We start from the raw sequence: 24,035 nt of genomic DNA on the forward strand, positions 1-24,035 counted from the left end.
TCAGATAATTCTGGATTGTGACCAGCTGCTGCATCATCATCACATTCCTCATCATGTTTCACAGAAGCAAGTCCATCTTGTGGAGGTACAGGGACAGGCAGTGAGTCATCATGAGAAACAGGCCTAATAGCAGAATCCAGAGTAGGATACAGTACTCCCCCCAATATTCACGGGGGTTCCGTTCCAGCAACCCCCGCAAATCTCAAAAAAACGCAAATACTATTTTTCATGGGGGAGCCTGAAGAGGGCAGCGGGAGAGGGCAGCAGGAGAGCAGCCAGAGCACCTTAAGTGCAGGAAATCACTCGTGGTACGCTCCAACTGCCTCTTCCTGCACTAAGTTGGGCCTTATCAAATCAGGAGCTGCGTGTCAAAGCAGCTCCTGATTGGATAAGGCCCGACTTAGTGCAGGAAGAGGCGGTCGGAGCATACCGCGAGTGATTTCTTGCACTCACGGCGCTCCGGCTGCTCACTCCTGCCTCTCCCGCTGCCCTCTCCTTGTTGGCAGTTCACAGTTGGAAAAAACCACGAATGACCGGGACTGCAAACCGCCGACCACGAACGACCGGGGAAACACTGTATATAATTTTGTGCTTAGTTTTAGTTGAGAATCCACTTGTGTTCACAAGGCAAAAGTAGCAATCTTTAATATGGTTTCGCAGTTCCCTCCAGATCATTGGAACTGTAAATGACATCGCTGCCTTTCGTCGATTGAGCCAGTCATCAAGTCCTTTGGAACAACTGGTATAGATGATATGTGGAGCCCAAGGCTTATCCTGGTCACCCAGTGGACAACCAAAGTACAATTTGTATACCTTCTTCAGATCTATGGTAATTGGGCGACGTGCTTTTGTTGTGAATGAACCACAAACATAACAGAAACTATCTGGACGATTAGTACAATGTCTTGGCATGATAAAGACTGATATTAATCACCATAAATAATGTCTGTAGCATAAAAAAAACAAAAGACAATTGTCGTTAACCCTCCTTATACATTTATCTTATAAAAGCATGATATACCCAATTAACGTTTATAATTATATAATGAGCCTTATCACAAAAATGTGAAGTGCTAGAGAAAAAATACACACAGATTTGAAATCAGCATGAAAAGTACTACAAAACTCACCCAACATTAACTCAGATGAAAATGATGTGTTATTTCTAAAGTGCTAACAGACGCATGCAGCGCTGTACAGAGTCACAAAGAAGAAAACAGTCCCTGCTCGAAAGAGCTTACAATCTAAACAGCCAAGACAGACAAACAGGATGTCATGGATACAGTTAAAGGGAAACGGCTAATCAGCTGGCTGGGTATGAGAGCAGAGGAGTAGGGTTAAGGATTGAAGGCTATATAAAAAAGGTGGATTTTCAGTCTGCTTTTAAACAAGGGAAGGGAAGGGGCTTGACAGACAAACACAGGTAATTTATTCCAGGTAAAAGGGGCAGCTAGTTGAAAGGAAGGAGTCTGGAATTGGCAGTGGAGGAAATAGGTAAAGCTAAGAGCAGCTTATCTGAGGAAGGGAATTCTCTGGGAGGTGTATAAGGAGAGACATGAGATTCTGAGGGGCAGCAGAATGAACATACTTGTAGGTCATCAATAAGATCTTGAACTGTATGCCATGGCAGATAGGGAGCCAGTGAAGTGACTTAAGGAGAGGGGTGACATGAGCGTAGGGAGGATGAGTCGTGCAGTCGAATTCTGCAGATTGCAAGGAGGAGAAAATAGGATAGAAAACGAAATAAATAAATAAATGTTCACCATCTCCTCTTCAACGTTTGCTCCTTCGAGGAGCTGTCACTGGAAAGGCTTGGAATGAGTTTAAACAGAGTCAGTTGGGAGCGTCACATTCCACTGTTGCCATGGGCAACGCTCGCGAACGCCTAGACAAGGCCGGGGGCGGGGCTTCATTTCGTCAGAGGGGCGGGCTGCGGTGTGTTGTCCTCGTTCCAAGATGGCGCCGAGCGTGGGCCGCTTTTTGCTGGTGTCGGCAGCCTCTTCCCTGCGCACCGGAGCTCGCCCGAACGGCCTCCCGACTGTGAAGACGAACCGCTGCAGCACCGTCGTGACTCCAGTCCGGACGGCCACTGTCACCCGCACCGGGGCCATTCTGCCGAAACCGGAGAAAGTGAGTAGAGGGGCCGAAACTCGGAAGGAAGTATAACACCTGCACTTTCTAGGATGCATTCTGGTCTGTGACTGACATCACGGCCAGCTTCTTAGCCTGTGGATCGTGTAGCCTTACGTCCCTCAATTTTAAGCCTTTAATTTGAACTTCCTCCTTCTGCCCTCTCCTCCTCAACATCATGATTTTAAATATTATTCTGGGGAAGGGGAAATAAGACATAATGGGAGACGGGAGTAGTTCCCAAAAGCCATTTACCCTGGTAATTGGACTCGAAAATTGCACAGCCTTCACGTAACTCATGAATTGATGACTCCTTGAGATTGTGTGACTGTCCAAGATCAGTTTTGCATTGACTTCAGCTACTCGTTGTTGATGGCCCTCCCCACCTTTCCCCAGAAGCTGCTTACCTAGACGACCTCCTTAATCTTGCCAGATGGTTGGGCCTCCTCTGAGAATAGCTTCTTTTACCTATAGATGGAGACCAGGATTTGATCTTTAATACACTTAAGAAATCCGGTTTTCACCCAGTCCTCCCGGGTATGGGCACATACTCTGTTTTTTTTTTTTTTGCTTTGGTGGCTGGAAGAGTGGTAGCAGGCTCAGCTACCCTAAAAAACCACATCTGCCGCTGGTGTCTTTGCTATTTTACCTATGCATTCTGCTTGTTTCTCTTGTTGCTTCCTTAATAAAAATGATTTAAAAAAAAAAAAAAACAACGCTAGTGGATAGCAATCTTCTCTGGTTTTCCATTAAGTAGTATGTCTGTTGGCCTAATCCACTTTAAAGACAATAAATAGAAATAAAACAAAATGTAAAACAAGATGATAACGTATTGGACTGAATACATTGTTGACTTAACTTTTGAAGACCAGAATGATTTTTGGATCAGGACAATAAGAGCAAAAGATAACAAAATATAATGTAACCCCCTCCTTCTCAAACTGAGGTAAAAGGTATCCCTCTTGAAATAAGATTTGTTTTGTAGTCATGCACACCGAGGATTAAATTGATACCTTTCCCCAGGAGAAGGAGTGAATTACATCAAAAAATAATAATGAATGTAATAATAAAATGTAATGTAACCCGTAAATAAAAATGTTAATTAAACCATAAACAAAATAGATATAAAGAAGCACTAAGGATTCAGAATTTAAATTAGAAATAATATTTGATAAACAAATGCTATATAGCAAATCTAGACAAAGAAATTCTACTTCCACTCTGTATAGTTCTTGGAGGTTTTTCAGGTTAGGGTATCTGAGGCTTTATGTCCTTTCTATGTAGGGGTACCACGTTTTCGCGCTGTTGCTAGCAGACTCTCTCTTGATAGTAGACTTTCTCTTCCTGAAATCAGCCTACTACTATAACTAAAACCAAATCAATAAGAAAAACCCTATCCTACATCTAATAACCCCAAAATTGCCTAAAATACTTTCTAAGCTAGAAAAAAACCAGATAATTGATATTCCCTATATTTTTTCCCTCCCCAGAATTTCTTATTTCTCAAATCAACACACAAAAAAATAAAATTCTCAATAAACTTTACAGCAGATATTCTCAGAAAAAGGTTTCGAAAACAGTTTACAAACTTTCCTTCACCAATAATTTATCACATTTCAGAGGAATCAGTCACAGAACCTTTTACAAAATCATCTCCAAAAATCAGCACCACAGATTTGTTACTCAGAGAATCTTTCAAACATTTTCCCAGAAAATTCTCACAGGATATCAGACTGAAACTTTCTCCAGAAATCAGCACCACAGACTTGTTACATAGAGACTAAGAATTTTTACAAAAATCAGGTTTCAATAACAGTTTCACAACTTTGCTTCACCAATATTTCTCTTACATTTCACAGTAATCTCACAGACAAATTTCCAGTATCAAACAGTTTCACAGATAAAACAATTCTTCACATCAGCCAGAAAGAAATATTTTCACCCTTGGATAAATACCAGAATCTATAAATTAAACCTCAACTTCAACCAAAACCTCCAATTCCCATTCAAAATTCAATGAAACCAATCAAAACCTCCAATTCCTATTCAAAATTCAATGAAACCAGCTATAATTACCTTCTCACATGGCACAGAAACCAAACTACCTGCGCACAAATCCAAGTCACCCTCCCAACTGTCAAATCTAACAGAATGTTCAAGCAGCTGATGCTGATCTCTGCACTAGGACAGAAAACCTATGCAGGAGATCAGCAACAGAATACCAAAATTGCACCAATACAAAAGATACAAAACCAAACCTCTCAAAATAGGAAAAAAAACAGTTCATACATTCCAGATACTCTCTGCTTCAAAAACCCTTCCAAAATCTTCTTTAAACCCTGTTTTTCACACTCAAGTAACTTTTAAACTTTTAACCTTGGTTACAACAAGAAAATATATGTAGAACCCAAGTGTTCCAATGGTGGGGGTAGGGTAAGAAACAGGGATGGAGGAAGGGATGGATAATCAAAGGGAAAACATAAAATATGTGCTGAAGAGCTAAAAAATCAATTCCTTTTAGTTGGCAGCAGATGAATCCAAACACTTTTTTGGGATATAACCATCTATTAGCAGGTGGAGATAGAGCAGTGGTCTCAAACTCTTTGCAGGGCCACATTTTGGTTTTGTAGGTACTTGGAGGGCCTCAGAAAAAATAGTTAATGTCTTATTAAAGAAATGAGAATTTTGCATGAGGTAAAACTCTTTACAGTTTATAAATCTTTCCTTTTGGCTAAGTCTTAATAATAATATTGTAATTTATAGCTAAAGAGACATATGATCAATAAACTGTTTTATTTTACTTTTGTGATTATGATAAACATACTGAGGGCCTCAAAATAGTACCTGGTGGGCTGCATGTGGCTCCCGGGCTGCGAGTTTGAGACCATTGAGATAGAGCATTAAACTGAGCTCTGTCATACAGGAGCAAGCAGGCAGATGGATGGTGTCTTGCAAGTTGTCTTTGCTACTTTGCTCCTGTTCCAAGTTTCTCAGATCATTTGAGCTGGGGGTATTTAGGCTAAGCAATGCTTACTTTAGGGGGTACACTTGGTGGCCCCCAGGTCCCTAAGCACCTCATCCTCCCTCATGCTGCTGTCCCATTCTCCTTCCTCAAGGAGGAAGGAGACAGTATCCTCAAGACAGTATCTGTCTTTACCTGCTTTCCCACCTCTAGCCCATGCAGCATTTATTCTTCCCTGCCTCCTCAACTCCCTTCCAGCCCATGTTGCATCTGTCCTTCCCAAACCCCCCCCAGCCCGTTCAGCATATGTTTTTCTCTCCATTCCCCCCTCCCCCCTCTTCAGCATCATCCTGTGGCACAACCTCTCCAGCTCCCGACTCTACCACCTCTGCCTGCTGCTGTAATTTTAAATCTTTGGGCAGCTGACAGCAGGAACAAAGTGAGCCTACTGCCATTGGCTTGCCCCAAAGTCTTCATTCTGCAGCAATTTCCTCTTACATAGGAGAGACACTGCAGAATGAAGGCTTCTGGGGCAGGCCTACAGCAGCAGGCTCACTTCTTTGCTGCCTAAAGATTTAAAATTACAGCAGGAGATGGGTGGGGGAGTCAAGAGAACCATAACTGACTCTTCTGACTTCCAATTTTTGGAGTCTTACTTAGAACAAACAAGAGGAGCAGAAAAGAGAGGGAGGCTTCAGCCCACCAAGCATACAATAGTGCACACTGGGAGCTTGCCTTAAAACCATAAACATTATTTACATTCTTCAGTACAAGCAGCCTGCTCCCATATGTGCTTCCTTTCTGACTTGTGCATACGCACATATGCACAGCTTAGAGCAGGGGTGCCCACACTTTTTGGGCTTGCGAGCTACTTTTAAAATGACCAAGTCAAAATGATATACCAACAATAAAATTTAAAAAATCACAAAGCACACTGTATGCAGAGAAAATGTTAATTATCATTTATATTCCTGGTTTTTTTTCAAAGAGGTCAAGGCAGATGACTTTATGCAATGTCACCACAACTTTACAAAAATAGACAAATATACCCCCTCCCTTTTTACTAAACCGCAATAGCATTTTTTAGCGCAGGGAGCTGCACTGAATGCCCTGCGCTGCTCTCAAAGCTCTTAGACTCCATGCGCTAAAAAACGTTATTGCGGTTTAGTAAAAGGGGCCTAGTTCAAAATATAGATAGCAGATATAAATTCTCAAAACTGACACATTTTGATCACTAAATTGAAAATAAAATCATTTTTCCAACCTTTGTTGTCTGATGATTTCATGAGTCTGTGCTTTCTTCTTACTGTGCATCCAAAATGTATTTCCTTCTTTCAGCCTTCTGTATGCTTCCTCTCCTCCAGACCTCATTCCCTCCCCCAATTTTTTGTTCCTTTCTCCCTGCCCCCTTCTTTCTTTCTGTCTTTCTTTGTCTCCCTGCCCCCTTTCTTTCTTTCTGTCATTCTCTCTCCATGCTCCCTTTCTTTCTTTTTCTTTCTCCCTGCCCCCCCAAGCCACCGCCGCTGCCATCAGGGAACAGGCCCCCAAGCCACCACCACCAAGTTCTGAGCTCTCCCTTCTTCCCAATGCCGTAAACAAGACAGTAGAAGCGCCGGGCACCAACCTTGCCCCTGACGTCAATTCTGACATTGGAGAGGAAGTTCCGGGCCTGTTTACGGTGTCGGTGAGATCTATTTGCAAGCACTGCTTTCATTGTATGCTAATAGATCTCATGCATATTCATTGGGGAAATCCTGAAAACCCAACTGGATGCGGCCCTCAAGGACCGACATTTGACGCCCCCACTCTACAGGTACTGGCTGCCCCATTTCTAGGTATAGTTTCTGCCTCTCCAGGTTAGAAGTACTTTTCATCTTAGCACAGGTCCTTTGCACTGCTTTATTAGTTCAGCTTAGATCCTTGCAGTATTGGATTTGGAGTTCAGTTTCATAGTGATATGGTGGTCCATGCTTCCTTGCTTGAGCACAGGCTTCGCTTCAGTTATGGTTCTCTGGTCCTCTATAGCTGTCATGCTGCTGTGGGGAAAGAGGGCCACAATCCAGTCTGATTTTCAGGATTTCTCAAATGAATATGTATAAGATCTATTCACATACAATGGAGGCAGTGCATGTAAATAGATCTCATGTGTATTGTTGGGGAAATAGTGAAAACTAGACTAGATTGCAACCCTTGTTCTCTACTTCTGGTCTGATCCGTGCTCTTCTTAGTCTGGTTACCCACAACTATGTGGTGGCTGTGGGCCATTATCCTCTTCTGGTTAGCGATAGTGAGTGGCTTCTTTCTATTCTACCCTTTTAGTCCCCATATCTGTGGGTGGAGGATATCTTCCTTCAGAATATGTATGCAGTCACTTAGTTTCACTGGCTCTCAAAGTGGCAGCTAGCTTGCTAGACTCCTTTATGACGACACTGGCTTCTACACATAACTTTCACTATTCCTCCCTAATGAGGAGTGCTTTGCTACATCCCATAAGTCTATGTGCTTGCTGATAACCAGGAAGGAAAAATTATCTTGCCTGATAATTTTCTTTCCTGTAGTCACAGCAGATGAATCCAGAGTTCCTCCCTTTCTTACTTCCTTTTCTTACTTAGATGCTTGGCCTTCTGGCATCACTGAGTTCTGATTGTTGTCAGATTCATATCTAGTGGCTGTGAGGAAGGCGTTCTACTTATGAAGGGATGCTGAAAAGTTCTCAGCCCAACCAGCTTTCTAAATTCTGAGCATTCTTTTGCCACTGTAGCTGAAAAGAGTGTTATTTTGCAAAGTGCTAATTTGCAGAATTATATAATGCTATGTTTTGACATTGTTTCAGATCATTGATTGAACCATGTCTGCGAAAAGTGGAATTTTCAAGTGTGGAACTCTGAGCCGTCATGAAGTTCCTATTCCTGTGGAAGAAAACTCTAAAGGAAATCCATGAATGTATGATGCGAACATTGAGTGACAAATGCCCATCATACTCCAAGACAAAAATAATATATATATATATATATATTAGTGTTTAAGCCTGTTACATTAATGGGTGCTAGAATAGATCTGTAAATTTTTAGCACAATGGGGCGCTGAGGCCTTTATTTATTTATTTTTCTTTCTTTGCCTTCTGCTCCCCCTGTCCAGCAGTAGCCTTTCTCCCTTCCTTTTATCTCCCCCCTGTCCAGCAGCACCCCTTCCCTGCTCCCCCTGTCCAGCAGTAGCCCTTCTCCTTTACTTTTACCTCCCTCCTGTCCAGTAGTACCCCTTCTCCCTTCCCTGCTCCCCCTGTCCAGCATCTGCTAGCCCGGGCAGCCTCAGGGCTTTTGCTAGGCCGGCCTGCCTTGCATTATCAAAGTGGGCCAGCCTAGCAAATGCCTTGCGGCTGCTTGATGAAACTGCGGCTGCTGCTGGTCCAGTGGTGAGAAGAAGAGGCGTCCCGGCAGCAGCAGTGTACTCGGAAGGCAGGAAGTCAACTGGTGTCTGAGATTGGGACAGAAGGCAGGAAATCAGCTGAGGCAGGCACTGCGCATATGCAGCACGGGACATGGAGATTGAAGTGCGCTTGCGCTCTTAGGGTTTTATTATAGCGGATATATATTTAAAGTATAAAATGATAAACTAACATTATATTGTAAGAACAATTTATTTTCAAGGTGGTCAATCTGTATTCAGAAGTGAAGAAGTGGTGTGCAAACTCAGCATGGTAATTTCAAGGCTGACGATGCAGCAAGATCAACTCCTGAAATTGTTGACCATGTCCATGACTTGATTTTGGCAGAGCAATGAATATCAGCTAAAACAGTGGTCTCAAACTCGCGGCCCGGGGACCACATGCGGCCCTCCAGGTCCTATTTTGAGGCCCTTGGTATGTTTATCATAATCACAAAAGTAAAATAAAACAGTTTTTGATCATATGTTGCTTTAGCTATAAATTACAATATTATTATTAAGACTTGGCCAAAAGGAAAGATTTATAAACTATAAAGAGTTTTACTTCATGCAAAATTGTCATTTCTCTAATAAGACATTAACTGTTTTTTTCTGTGGCCCTCCAAGTACCTACAAATCCAAAATGTGGCCCTGCAAAGGGTTTGAATTTGAGACCACTGAGCTAAAACAATTGTTGAGACACTACAGATATCCAGGGAACATGTTGGGTGTATAATCCACAAGCAACTGGGTATGCAGAAGCTGTCAGCCAAGTGGGTGCCTAAATGTTTAAATGCTGATGAGAAACGACATTGAGTGGACACTTCAAGTTAATTTTGCAGCATTTTCAGCAAGCTGGTGCCAACGTTTTGTAACAACTAGGTATTGTTGATAAAACATGGCATCACTATTATCCTGAGACAAAACAACAGTCCATGCAATGGTGGCACTCAGGTTCTCCAAGGCCAAGGAAATTCAAGACCTAAAAGTCAGCAGGAAAGGTCATGACCTCAGTGTTTTGGGATCAGGAAGGTGTTGTAATGACTATTTTCTAAGGGACCAAACAGTTAATGCAGAATACTATTATAACTTGTTGTGTCGATTAAAGAAGGCATTGAAAGAAAAAAGGAGAGGGAAGCTGCGAAAAGGAGTTTTGTTTTTGCAAGACAATGCACCTGCTCACAAGATGCAAAACGATGGATTTTTTGATGCAGTTGGGGTTTCAGTGAATAGACCATCCACCCTACTTATCAGATCTTGTTCCATCTGACTTTTTTCTGTTTCCAGACCTTAAAGATTGAAAGAGTGACAATTTTAAAGTGATTCTGAGGTGATTGCAGCAGCAAAGCAGTATTTCAGTGACCAGATGTCAGTATTTTTTTAGAAGGGCTACAGAAACTTCAGACATGATGTGGCAAGGGTGTTGAACTTAGGGCTGAATATGTGGAATAACTTGTAAGGTTCATGGCTCCACGTCATTCCCTTCTTGTTTGGACTGAGAACTATTCAGCATTCCCTCGTATATCATTGTTTTCACTAATTAGTTTTCTGCTTTGTAATGGGAAATACTGGCTGATCAAGGAGCATATACCAAATAAACTGTGTATCCCTATATTTTATAATTAAATATTTTAGGATCATCAGAGGTATCCAATGAGCCGTTTATATAAAATTCTTGAAACTAGGTTCACCAGCATTTAATTGATTCCCCTATTTCTTTTTTTTTAAAATCTTTTTACTATTATTTAAACTCTATATAAATTGCATCCTAGTGTCACACATTTGACATATTTAAAGTAACCAACTTATCTCATGTTTGGGGGTCTTATTGACATGAATTTATGTTTCAGGTTATCTGTCTCAAGGTATTAACCCCTCTTATGTGTCATGTCTCATTCATCTGAATAGCCTGATGATCCTAAAATATTTAAGTATAAAATATAGGGGCATGCAGTTTATTTGGTATACTGTATATCGAGTTTGACATGTGTTCTGAAAATTACAAGATTATTAACTATATGTGCACTGGGTACTGATCAAGGAGCATGACATCCTGTTTGATAGAAGTCAATTTAATGCTGTCTCCACCTGCTGATAGATGGTCATAACCCACAGGTCTCTCGATTCATCTGCTGTGACTAAAGAAAGAAAATTATCAGGTAAGACATGAAATGCCAAAAATGAAAAAATTTACCATCAATTTCTTGTACTGTGCGTGATTCTGAAGTGGGATGTTCCAAAGTTAAGAACATGAGGGATTTGATAAATGAGGCACAAAACAGGACACACTGTTCCAGGTGATGCATTAGTAGCTACTGAGGGCTTGGGTCAGAATGAAATGAAGTTGGCAGGTAGCTCATCAGCTGAACTTAGAGCAGGAAATGCTAGATGTAAAACTATGTTTGGTTCTGAAAGTGCACTGACATGCTCCCTACTTTCCTTGTGCTTACTGACACTGGCAGTGATACATTGTTTCTTTACAGACATCATTTGGCCTTCTCAAAGTGTTTGGTGTGGTCATTCCTTTCCTTTACTTGGGCACTCAGATCAGCAAGAGCTTTGCTGCCCTTTTGGAAGAGCATGACATCTTTGTTCCTGAAGATGACGATGATGATGATTAATAGCAGAGAAGGTGAGTATTGATATAGGGAAGGGGTTCTTAGCCTAATCTGTTCAGAGTAGCCACAAAAAAAATATGTATGAGATAGGCACATTTTATTGCAGATATCCTGACAAGTGGCTAAATGTGTTCCAGAAACTGGTATAGTACAAAGGTTCTCAACATTCGGTATGCGGCACAGTCATCTCTTGCCCTTCTGCCGCTGTCTCAACATCCCGCCCTTCTTCTGATGCCGCCATCAGTTTGGTTTCTGTACCCCTCTCGAATTAGCAGCCTCAGCAGCATCTCCTTCTTCCTGCCCTACATCCGCATGCACCCCTTCACAAAGCCGCATGTAGGCTCCCAGCATGTTGCTGAAGCTGACCTGGAAGCCTTCCCTCCAACGTCAGAGCGAAGGCTTCTGGGTCTGCCATGTGCAGGAGCTGCGGCCCTGCGAAGAAGCAATTGTGGCTGAAGGCATAAAGAAGAAGGCCCACCTGGATGGCCCTGAAGGGATCAAGTGCGTTGGGATAAGTAAGGGAGAGAGGGGACATGAACATGGGATGAAGGAAGGAGGGGGAAGGAGCATGTTGGGACAAAGGCTGGAAGGAAGGAGGAGGGGGGCATGAACTCGGGACACAGAAGGGAGGGAGGAGGGGACATGAACTCGGGACACAGAAGGAAGGGAGGGGGAATGAAACTGGGACACAAGGGAGGGAGGAAGGAGGCACAAACTTGGGACAGAGGAGGGAGAGAAAGAGATGCTGAGATGGGGAGGGAATAGAAAGGGAGAATTGTTGGGCATGAGTGTGTGAGTGAGGGAAAGAGATGGTGCAGATGGAGAAAGGAAGACGAGGTGAATTTTTGGGCACAGGGAGGAGTGAGGTAGAGATGCATGGGCAAGAGAAGGATGAGAGGGTGAAATGTTGGCTATGGTGGTGGAGAGGGAACAGTGTGGACAGATTGAAAGGGATACAAGAGGGAAGAATATTGGACATAGTGGTGGAGAGAATAAAATGAGAGAAAGAAGGAGAAATGGTGGGTGGGGCAAAAGATTCTGCACATGGTCCGGGGGATGAGGGAGAAATGTTGGATGTGGCAGTAGAGGGGTGGGATAGATGCACCCTTGATCCCTCTCTTTTTCTTTCTCTACTTACTCCCTTTGCAGCAAGGGAGGGAATGAGAGAGAGATGGTAGACAGTGAGAGAGAGGAAGAAATGCTGTGCAGGAGTGGGGAGGGGAAAAAGAGGGGAAATGATCCAGGATAGAAGGGTGTGAGGATGCTGTACAATGAGAGGGAGGGAAGAGAGAAATTCTGGACCATGATAGGAGGAACCAATGGACAGCAACTGCTTGAAGAGTTTGCAGAAGACAGGAAAGCAGAAAAGAGAAACTAGAACCAACTTGATGAAAAAATAAATCTCCAGATAATAAAGGTAAAAAAAGGAACTTTTTGACTGAAATATGTTAGCTTTGCGAAATGTATATAACGGATGTCTTTGTGTTGTGTTCCATCAACATTGACAAAACCCAAATAAACTAAGACATCAACTAAAGAAAAAGTCCTAATAGTGTCACTGAGAGACAGAATGTGAAGAGCAGCAATGGGGCTAATGAGTAAACAATAAAGTATTAATTTGTGTATGAGGATCTCATTGTAGATTGTGAAATCAAGTACCGTATTTTCGCGGATATAACGCGCGCGTTATACGCGATTTTACCTACCGCGCATACCCCTCGCGCGTTATATGCCTGAGCGCGGTATAGAAAAGTTTTTAAACATAGTTCCCACCCCGCCCGACGCCCGATTCACCCCCCCAGCAGGACCGCTCGCACCCCCACCCCGAACGACCGCTCGCACGCGCTCCCACCCGCACCCGCATCCACGATCGGAGCAAGAGGGAGCCCAAGCCCTCTTGCCCGGCCGACTCCCCGACGTCCGATACATCCCCCCCCCCCCCCCCGAAGGACCGCCGACTTCCCGACAATATCGGGCCAGGAGGGAGCCCAAACCCTCCTGGCCACGGCGACCCCCTACCCCCACCCCGCACTACATTACGGGCAGGAGGGATCCCAGGCCCTCCTGCCCTCGACGCAAACCCCCCTCCCTCCAACGACCGCCCCCCCCCAAGAACCTCCGACCGCCCCCCCAGCCGACCCGCGACCCCCCTGGCCGACCCCCACGACCCCCCTTCCCCGTACCTTTGGAAGTTGGCCGGACAGGCGGGTTTGGCTCCCGTCTGTCCGGCCAACTTCCAAAGGTACGGGGAAGGGGGGTGGGGGGGTCGGCCAGGGGGGTCGCGGGTCGGCTGGGGGACGGGCGGAGGTTCTTGGGGGGGGGGGCGGTCGTTGGGGGGGGGGGGGGGGTTTGCGTCGAGGGCAGGAGGGCCTGGGATCCCTCCTGCCCGTAATGTAGTGCGGGGTGGGGTTAGGGGGTCGCCGTGGCCAGGAGGGGTTGGGCTCCCTCCTGGCCCGATATTGTTGGGGAGTCGGCGGTCCTTCGGGGTGAGGGTGCGAGTGGTCCTGCCGGGGGGGGGGGATGTATCGGACGTCGGGGGGGGCATCAGGCTTTCAGGATGGGGACAGACCTTCAAGGGGGGACAGGACTTCAAGGGGGGACAGTGCACGGAAGTCAGGGGGGGTGAACGGAGAGTCGGGACAGCGCACGGAAAGTCAGGGCGGGCGAAAGGAGCGTCGGGCATCATGCGCGTTATATGCCTGAGCGCGGTATAGAAAAGTTTTGGTACATATCGTGATTTCTGCGCGCTATACCCCTGTGCGTGTTTTACACAGGTGCGCGTTATATCCGCGAAAATACGGTAAACGAATATTCGTTCAATATTACAATCCGTTTGAGGGCACCAACCCAAGACACCACACCATCATGGAATCCTCATATGTGTGATTATCAAATAATAACACCAGTATTAAACCAGAATAATATGATTTGTTAATATACACTCGTTAATATACACCAGAGCTGCTCCAACACAGTCAGTCGGTCAAACAGGAATACTGCACAAACGTGTAAAAAATTACTTATCTCAATTTGGGCTCTGTGTGAGACATCAAGGCTCCCAGGGTAAAGCGGGACAAAAAAGCCCGTTTGTGCAGTATTCCTGTTTGACCGACTGTTGGAGCAGCTCTGGTGTATGTATATTAACAAGTCATTATTATTCTGGTTTAACACTGGTGTTATTACACTTTTTAATTATTTGATAATCACACATATGAGGATTCCATGATGGTGTGGTGTGTTGGGTTCGTGCCCTCACATGGATTGTAATATTCGTTTACTTGATTTTACAACCGACTAACTCAATCCATATCAACCAGACACAGGAGAACCCACACACTATTCACACACCTGCCAACCAAAAATGTCAAGGAGAAATTTGTGGAATTTCAAGTGATGTATTAATTTAATTGTTGATATTTTCTGTGCACTTGATGTAAAATATAAAATGAATAAAGAAATCCATATTTGGAAGCTGGGTTTACGGTTTCTGGTCTTTATAAGGATTTCTATCGTTTGTTGGGACCGACTGATCGTGCCGTATTACACGCTCGTTGGTGTCAAGATCTGGGGATAGCTCGGGACGCTTTGGATCTCCCTTCCTTGATTGCAAGAATCCCGGGAGTGTCTGTTAATGCAGATCTCCGGGAGTGTCAATTTAGGGTACTTCATCGGGGCTATTTTACGAAAAGTCAGTTATATTATTCGGGTTATACGGATTCTCCTTTGTGCCCTAAATGTCTCCAGCAACCCCATTCGTTTATCCATGCCTTTTGGTCCTGTGTGAAAATCAAACATTTTTGGAGGCAGGTTTTATCTTATGTGGAGCGGGTTTTAGGTAATACGCTTCCCTTTTCTACAGCTGGTCTCTTGCTGGATAAGTATGAGGCCTTCTGTTTATCTGATCCGGGTCAGCGGCAGTTTATGAGACGGGTGGGTGTCTTGGGGAAGAAGGTGATTCTATCTGTTTGGATTGGAGATACTTTGCCCTCCTTTTGGGCTTGGAGGAATCGTTTGCATGCTCTGCTGCTGCTGGAGCAGAAGGATGCGTCTTATAGCTTGCGAAGAAAGCCACAATTTCTTCGGATCTGGGATTCTTACCTTTTTTCACTATCACCACGGGCTCGAAGTGACATTCTGAATTCTTTGTAACTCTCTCTGAGACCCGGGCTTGATTTCATCCTTGATGGGGCGCCAGGTATACTTCCCTTCACCCCCCTTTCTTTTTTTTTTTTTTTCTCTCTCTTTCTTCTCTCTTCTTCAGTGTTGGAGTTCACTCTTCGTCTTTGGCAGTGGGTTATCTGAGTCCAAGCCTACTGCACTACAGTTATTTCTTGCTTCGGTCTAGGGGGTTTGGGGTGGGGGTGGTTTGGGTGGGGATTGTTGGATCTGATATTCTGTATCTGATTGTTCTCTTCTGTTACTCTGGTTGTTACCTGTTGGTTTGTCCTTTGTTATTTGAAAATAAAAATTGATTCAACATAAAAATGAATAAAGAATTTAAAAAAAAAAAAATACCAACAAAAATGTCAAACAAAAAAACCTGTATGACAACCTACTTGGCACCAGAGCAGCAAAACTGGACAGACAACTCACCAATCTGCTGTCATCGACCACAGACTACAAAACCTTCAAAAAAGAAACAAAAACCCTACTCTTCAAAAAATACATAAAACCTATATAACACAACCAGATTATCTCAGGAAAAAAAAAAAAGGTTCAATCTACTCCTTATGTATTTCCAAATATCATGACACTCTTATGTTATCCGCCTTATTTATTTAGCAATATGACAATTATGTAATCCGCCTTATGTATTAGCAATATCATGACAATGCTTATGTAATCTGCCTTGAACCACAAGGTAATGGCGTAATAGAAATCACTAATGTAATGTAATATAATCTACATTGAGATCCTCATGCACAAATTAATAATTTATTGTTTACTCATTAGCCCCATTGCTGCTCCTCACATTCTGTCTCTCAGTGACACTATTAGAACTTTGTTCTTTAGTTTGTGTTATGTTCGGCAGAAAAGGAAATGCATTTATTTCTCCAGTGTTGAAGTACTTGCTGACCCTTGCTATGGCTGGTGGGGATCTCCAAACACCGCCAGCTGAGGACAAAGGCGACCAGAAATTTCCTCCACCAAGCGTAACAGTCACTGGAAAGCATCCCTGAGACACTGGGGTGCCAGCATCTGTGACTCAGGGATGCTGCTGCTGCCTGCCAAGCTTGGCAAAAGGGACCCCTGGCCATCTTCAGATGAAGTCCTCAGCTGGCATAGCTTGAGGGACCTCAACAACTGGAGTATTTATGTATTGTTAATAAGATTGTGTATATATGAAAAATGGATGGAATAAATTGCATTACAATTAGTACTATTATTATGGGACAGGTTTGGGGTGGAGCTTGGTTGGGGCTACTTAGTTGATATTTCTTAGGGGGTACTTGGCATGAAAAACTTGAGAGATACCACACAGTTATCAGTCCTGGTGTATCATTCTACAAGGGCTTTGGAAGCCAGGCAGTGACAGCCTAGTGTCAGTTACATTTTTCCCTCATATCATTAAAGTGGGAGGATTCCAGCCTAAGAAAATAAAGATGTTGTGAAACCCTTGAGCCTTCCTTCCTTGGGCCACTGTATCCTTCATCCTTTTTTAGCACAGGTCTCAAATGGCATTAAATTCACTGCAATGGGTTCTGAAGTGGGTCGCTTTCCATTTCCTCTTGTAAGTTACACTGGCATAGTGTGCTACAATTTAAACCATGGTCCTTTAGATTCACTGGCAGGGAAAGCCTTGTTCTGCATGGCTGTTTGGAGAAGATTCTTAGAAGCTGAGTTTTCAGAACATTCCCTCAAGATTAAGGATACTTGAGGAATATGCTAAAGAAAATGTCATGCTTTGGAAAAGTGTTCAGAACGCAGGTTGAGAATGAATCTAGCAAGGGTTTGGGTTTTGCACTTAGGAGAAAATACCATAACTGGTATTATTTCATTGTGTTGTTGCTTCATGTTCAGGTGCCTCTAGTATGTTAATTCTTTGCAAATGCTACATACTGAAGAACCACCTTGCCTGTTCCAATATACCTTGCTTCTGAACAACTATACACCAGGTCTACGGAATCTGAGTTGGCAAAAATGTACAGGCTCTGACTCCACCTTCACCTTCAAAATAAATTGACCTTATGTGCCTTTTCAGTCTTTATATGTTGAGAAAAGTTAGGGGCCTTTTTCACCAGCTGCATTTTTCTGTTTTGGTCCAATCCATTATATTAGCCCGGTTGGATTACTGCAATGCAGTCTATTTGAGCTTAATTAAGACCTCCCTGCATAGACTTCAATTAATACAAAATACTGCTGCTAAGCTGATATTTGGAAAAAGTAAATTTGATCATGTGTCTCCATTGCTTTTAATACTTCACTGGCTTCCCGTCTATTGCAGGATTCATTTCAAATCTGTTTGTATTGCCTTCAAGATCCTTTATGGTATCTTTGCTCCTCTTGTCCCTTTATCTTGGAATGCTTATAGATCCTGTCCTGCAAGAAGCACCCAACGAAATAAGCTTTCCTTTCCCTCAGTCAAAGGAATAAAATCAACTAGGAACCTCAGCCAATCCTTTATTTTCAAATTAACAGAATTATGGAATGGAATTCCCCATATCCTAAGGGTCTCCAGTTCCTTTCAATTTTTTTGTAAAGCTTTAAAAACAATTTTTTTTTTCTAACCACCTTAGAAATCTTTCCTAGCTTTGCCTTCTCCCACTCATTGGCTCTTTTTTTCTTCCCTTCATTTTAATTTTTTTTTAAAATAACGTTAACTGAATCGAGCTCCTTGTTTGGAGATGATCTGGTATACAAAGCTAAGTTTTAGTTTAGTTTATATATTTTTGTCTTGGATCTAAAGTACTGGTAAATTTAAGGTGTTGGGGATTTTTAATGTTTACCAGTACTTTAGATCCAGAACAAAACAATTTAAAGCTTAATATCCAGTTGGAATCAAAGGTTTGGATACACACCCTACCAGTCTCTGGGAAGGAAAGGATGTCTGTATTATGTGATCAATTCTTGCTGTATAATAACCTCAGTTTCTTCTTTCTCTCTGCAGGGCCCATTATAGAGGCCACCAAAGAAAGCCACAGACGATGAACTGGTTCTGATAACACTGTATTGGTCTTATTCCATTTTCAGAAAGGGACCTTGATTTTGTACTGTACCAATGAATTGTTGGGAAGGAGTGTGACAGTAGCTCTCTTGTGCTTGGCCCTTGTACAGAGGCTGCTTGATGTTCTGATATAATATGTATATGGAGAGCAGAGTGATAAGATCATAAATAAAGGTAAACTATACAATTAGATATTTCTTTTGTGCTTTTTCTGTGGCTGCAGGCACCCATGCATACCAGCATATCTCAGGCTTTTAATTATAGCTTCATCTTCTGTCTGCCTCTCTAGCACATTTAATATCATCTCTAGGGTCTTTTTTTTTTCCATCGGCAAAGAAAGGCAACTGGTAGATAGGCAAGAATGAAATGTTAAAAATATCCTGCATGCAATAATACACACCTTTCAGTTTTAGCAGGTACTGAATAATTTATCGCTGCTGTGTACTTTTCCCTTCCAGATGATGATAGCAGCCTAGGTCTTCTGTTGTCTTGAGAGCAGTTCATTTCCTATTCTGCATGGGTTCATTAACATCTGTACCATTCCATTAAAATTCATCAATGCAGAAAGTGTAATGGTTATGTATTTTCTATGGTTCAACCAAAGTGGTTTACATATTTTATATGTAGGTACTTTCTTTGTCCCTACTGGGCTCACAGCCTGCTTGTTTGGTTTTTTTTGTAATATGTATATTTTAAAAATCTGTTTAACTTGAAAAGTGCACAACCACAAAAGGTAACAATGAGCCATTCAACAAGAAGTACCAGATGATAGTCCAAGTAATTTTCTATATTGAAAACCCACCCAAAACCATGCACCCAATGCATACAAAAAGGTTTTGTACTATGTATATAATGTGTAATAATGTGATTTGTATAGTTCCACCCCAGTCCAGGTCAAACTATTAGCTATGTTTAATACTGTGTTTCCCTGAAAATAAGACAGTGTCATATTAATTTTGGATCCAAAAAATGCATCAGGGCTTATTTTGGGGGGGATGTCTTATTTTTTTTTTCCATGTACAACAATCTCTCCCTTCCACTCCTTCACCCCAATTCTTCCTCTTTCCTTTCTCCCCCTCCCCCCTATGAGGCCTCTTTCCTCCCCTCTCACCCATATCCATGTGCTTCATCTTTCTATCCCTCCTTCCCATCCCCCTGTGCAGCATAACCCCACTGACCCTCCCACCATGAGACTGACAAATACCGTACCTCAGAGGCCTCCAAAAACAGCAGCAGCTCTCTGAACAGGCTGCTTCACGATCTTCCCTGCTGGGGCCAGGCCTTCCCTCTGAAGCATCTTTCTATCCCTCCCTCCCATTGCAGCAGAACCCCACTGACCTTCCCACTATAACATGGTCGAGGGAAAGCCTCAGCGGGGAAGACCACGAAGCAGCCTGTTCAGAGCGCTGCCACTGCTTTAGGAGGCTTTGGAGCGGAGGTATGTCAGGTCTCACCAGGGTGGAGGGTAATTGAATTGATGAGTCAGATTTTTTCGGCAAATCAGACAGCACTAATGTTGGAGATGAAGTCAGGGAATGTCGGGGACATTCAGGAGTGGGGGGGGCTTTGGGGGGGGTCAATCTTAACTAGGGCTTATTTTTGGGATAGGGCTTATTTTTAGGGAAACAGGGTAGTTATGACAGTGTATTGTAAAATGCTCTGATACCTTTGCAAAGGGCAGAGTATATTAAAAAAAAACTTGTAATACACTTAATCATTACAGCTCTAACATTTTAAGGCCTGATTTCATTAAAGGCTGCTGTTCTAGTCTTTTCTGGAGAAAGATCTCAATGAATAATAAACTGTCTCGATGCTTTATGAACTTTTATCCAACATGACCCCACTTTAATGTCTAAAAATTCATTTCACTTAAAATGATGAAAACAAAATAACCCCCCTTGCCTCCCTCTGTTTTAAATCAAAATGATCATCTCCTCCGCCCCAAAAGTGATAGAATGAGAGGGAGAGGCAGCTCAGGACAACACAGCACAAATAAATAAACCAAGAATATAGTGAAGGAAAAGCCCTCAGTCACACAGCTAGCCTGGGGAAAAGACCCTTAAGGCACCAGCTGTCACAGAGATAAACCCAGAAAGGGTATTAACTGTGAAACATCCCTGGGCTTACCTTATGTGAATTAAATGTGATAAACCAATGTACAAACCTGTGTACTAAAAGTAAACCTTCAATACCAATAAATATACTGTGATTGTAAAAGCTGTCTCTACCCCTTATTCAGGGAAAGTGAGCGTCCAGAATCAACTGAGCAGGCACAGGTGTAGTCAAAATCAGGCAGCAGGCGTGGTAGAGACAGTCCACATGGGGTCTCAGTGGACAAAGTAGCATAGAAACATAGAGTTTGACGGCAGAAGAGGGCAGGCGGCCCAACAAGTCTGCCCACTCAAGAACCCTCCCTCCCTGGAGTATCCATATTTTACGCATAACTCTTTAACCCCCCCGCCTGTTTGTTCCATCGACTTTTGAAGTCGAGCACACTGCTAGCCTCGACCACCTGGCGTGGAAGTTTATTTCATCGATCAATCACCCGTTTGGTGAAGAAGTATTTCCTGGTGTCACCATGCAATCTTCCCCCCTTGAGTTTTAGCGGATGCTCTCTTGTCGCCGTGGGACCCGTAAGAAAAAAGATGTCTTCCTCCACTTCAATCCGACCCGTGATGTATTTGAATGTTTCTATCATGTCCCCCCTTTCTCTGCGCTCCTCGAGAGAATATAAGCTCAGTGGTCAGACGTTCTTCATATGGGATGTCTTTAAGTCCTGACTCCATTCTCTTCACATCCTTTTGATAATGTGGCCTCCAAAACTGGACACTACTCCAGGTGAGGTCTCACCATGGATCTGTATAACGGAAGTATGACTTCAGGCTTTCGGCTGATAAAGCTCCTTCTGATGCAACCCAGCATTTGTCTAGCTTTTGCTGAAGCTTTCTCCACCTGATTTGCAGCTTTCATATCTTCCCGGATGAGAACTCTCAAGTCCCATTCTGCAGTGGTTCTTGCTAAGTTTTCACCATTGTTCTGCATGGGTTTCCGCTCCCAAGGTGCATTACTTTACATTTTTTGGTATTAAATTTTAGTTGCCAAGTACTGGACCATTGTTCCAATAAAAGCAGGTCCTGCTCCATAGTGCTGGGCCTGGTTGCGTTATCAGGTTCTGATGCCCTGCCCACAATGTTGCATAGTCTAGCATCATCAGCAAATAATGTAATTTTGCCTCGAAGTCCCTAAGTTAGATCCCTAACAAAGATATTAAATAGCATCGGGCCCCAGACCGAGCCCTGTGGTACTCCACTGGTCAGTTTTGACGTTTTTGAGGGAATACCGTTCACCATTACTCTTTGAAGTCTGCAGCTAAGCCAGTCTTGTACCCATGCTGTCATTGTTTTTCCTAGTCCTAACGAGTTCATCTTGTTCAATAACCTACGATGTGGAACACTATCAAAAGCCTTGCTAAAGTCTAAATTCATGATATCCAGGGACTCAGCCTCATCCAGTTTTTTTGTTACCCAGTCAAAGAAGCTTATCAGATTGGATTGACAAGACCTTCCCTTTGTAAAGCCATGCTGGTGGGGATCCCTTATTCTTTCATCATCCAGAAATGTGTCCAATCTGTTCTTGATCAACTTCTCCATTAGTTTACTCACTATTGATGTGAGACTCACCGGTCTATAATTTTCAGCCTCTAACCTGCATCCCTTTTTGTGGAGTGGGATAACATTGGCAGTTTTCCAGTCCAGGGGAACTTTTCCCTTGCTTAGGGAAAGATTGAAGAGCACAGCTAACGGCTCTGCCAGGACATCACTCAGTTCTCGAAGTACTCTAGGGTGTAGATCGTCTGGGCCCATAGCTTTGTTTACTTTTAATTTTGATAATTCTTGGTAGACTTTGCTCGCAGTAAATTCCATGTCTCAGAATGGGTCCTCCAAATTCCCCTTTATCTGTAGCTGAGGACCGGATCCTGGTGCTTCGTAGCAGTTCTGTGACATTGCACTGGCTCAAAGGCCCTATGTATACTACTACTACTACTACCACCAGGCAATGGATCAAAGTAAGGACAAGCATCTCATTCTGCAACTCCATCCACTGATCTGACCCATAATTTGGGAACTTCAACCTATTAGTTTCAAAAATTCAAAAATTACTCTTTAGATAAATCCAAGCTAAAAGCTCACTTTTTTGAATCTTTTCAACTCCTACTCACTACTGTCAGATACCTATACTCACTGTATCATTTCCTCTATCATAATATCCCAACCCTGAAATGTCCTATCTAAATTAGAATATGTGCTCTTCTGAGCAGAGACTGTCTATTGTATGTTAAAATGTACAGCGCTGCGTACGCCTTTCAGCGCTTTAGAAATAATAAATAGTAGTAAACCAGCTCCAGCCTATAGGGCAGGAAGCCCCAAAAACTGCTTGGGATAAAACAGAAAACCAGTACGGTGCAGACTCAAGACAATGGTGAGTGGAAGAGGTCTGCTTGGCTATAGAAATCAACAGCTCTTGTGCATTGTAGAATTTTAACACTATATTGCAACCCCAGTTCTCCAATTGGGTATAGTAAAGAATTATCTATTTTTCATATTTCTATCCTGTTTATTGACTAGGTGAGTTATAATAAAATGTAATTAAAATCACAAAATATCACATCAATAATCAAGAAACTGGTATGTTTCCAGAAGATCTACAATTCACAATTCAAGTTAAAAGGCCTAAAGAGATGTTTTCAACTGCTTCTTAAAGCACACAAAGTCAGAGAGGAGCTACAGAGTCTCTGGCAAATGATTCTACAATACTGGCCCAGCAACGGAAAAGCTGCATCTCTGGTGTCAACACAGTTTAGAGACATGAGGCACTACAAGCTGTTGCCTTCCTTCCAATCTCAGTGTACAAGCAGGGGTCTCAAAGTCCCTTCTTGAGGCCCAAAATCCAGTTGGGTTTTCAGGATTTCTGCAATGAATATGCATGAGATCTGTGTGCATGCACTGCTTTCAATGCATATTCATTGGGAAAATCCTGAAAACCCGACTTGATTGCGGCCTCAAGGAGGGACTTGAGATCCCTGATGTACAGGATAGATGGTAAAAATGTGCAGGGATAGGCAACCTCCAGTCCTCAAGGGCTTCAATCCAGTTGGGTTTTCAGGATTTCCCCAATGACTAAGCATGAGACCTATTTGCATGCCCTTGCATTTAGATAATCTCATGTATTCATTGGGGAAATCCTGAAACTTGAGTGGATTATGGCCCTTAAGAACCAAGGTTACTCACCCCTGATTTAGTGCTTTGACCAAATAAAAAGGAGCTAATGTAAGCTTAAACCTAATTCTAAATTTTAGTGAAATAGGTGTGTTATTCTAGACAAGTGGTTAATTTCCCCATAGTCTCGAGCCTTGCAGGAATTCACTCCAGATTTTTTTCTGAATCCCTCCTACTTCACAGAGGGCTCTACTGCTACCTATATTTTTTTCCTTCTGCACATGAGCCTGAAGGAGTGTTTCTGTTCTGCTCTACCTTTTACTTTATTGTAGTCAGTTTTTTTCGGCTATTTTCTGTTTTTTGGTGCCAAGAGCTTCCGTGTTTGAGGATTCAGCTCTGCCTGTGTGGAGAAAAAGCAGACTGCGATCTGCAGCTGACAGGCCAATCCCTTGTGGTATTACATGATCGATTTGTTAATGGTTTGTTCTCTAGCCACACTCAAGTTTAGGACTCTAAACTTG

The 24,035-nt window shown here is 43.0% G+C and overlaps 1 protein-coding gene across 1 annotated transcript; it reads left to right on the plus strand.

The window, feature by feature from the left end:
- Nucleotides 1–1,911: 1,911 nt before the first annotated feature.
- On the plus strand, nt 1,912–18,490 carry SMDT1 (single-pass membrane protein with aspartate rich tail 1). The gene is made up of 3 exons (XM_033935116.1): nt 1,912–2,130; nt 10,999–11,147; nt 18,242–18,490. The coding sequence occupies exons 1-2, from the start codon at nt 1,957–1,959 to the stop codon at nt 11,134–11,136; spliced, it is 312 nt and encodes a 103-aa protein (XP_033791007.1). The 5' UTR covers nt 1,912–1,956; the 3' UTR covers nt 11,137–11,147; nt 18,242–18,490.
- Nucleotides 18,491–24,035: the final 5,545 nt, after the last annotated feature.

Source organism: Geotrypetes seraphini, chromosome 2 (assembly GCF_902459505.1).
Source record: "Geotrypetes seraphini chromosome 2, aGeoSer1.1, whole genome shotgun sequence".
Taxonomy (NCBI): Eukaryota; Metazoa; Chordata; class Amphibia; order Gymnophiona; family Dermophiidae; genus Geotrypetes; species Geotrypetes seraphini.

Coding starts and splice junctions, on each gene's coding strand:
- SMDT1 (XM_033935116.1), top strand. CDS start 1,957: ATGGCGCCGAGCGTGGGCCGCTTTTTGCTGGTGTCGGCAGCCTCTTCC. Junction 2,131..10,998: donor TTCTGCCGAAACCGGAGAAA/GTGAGTAGAGGG, acceptor GTTTCTTTACAG/ACATCATTTGGCCTTCTCAA.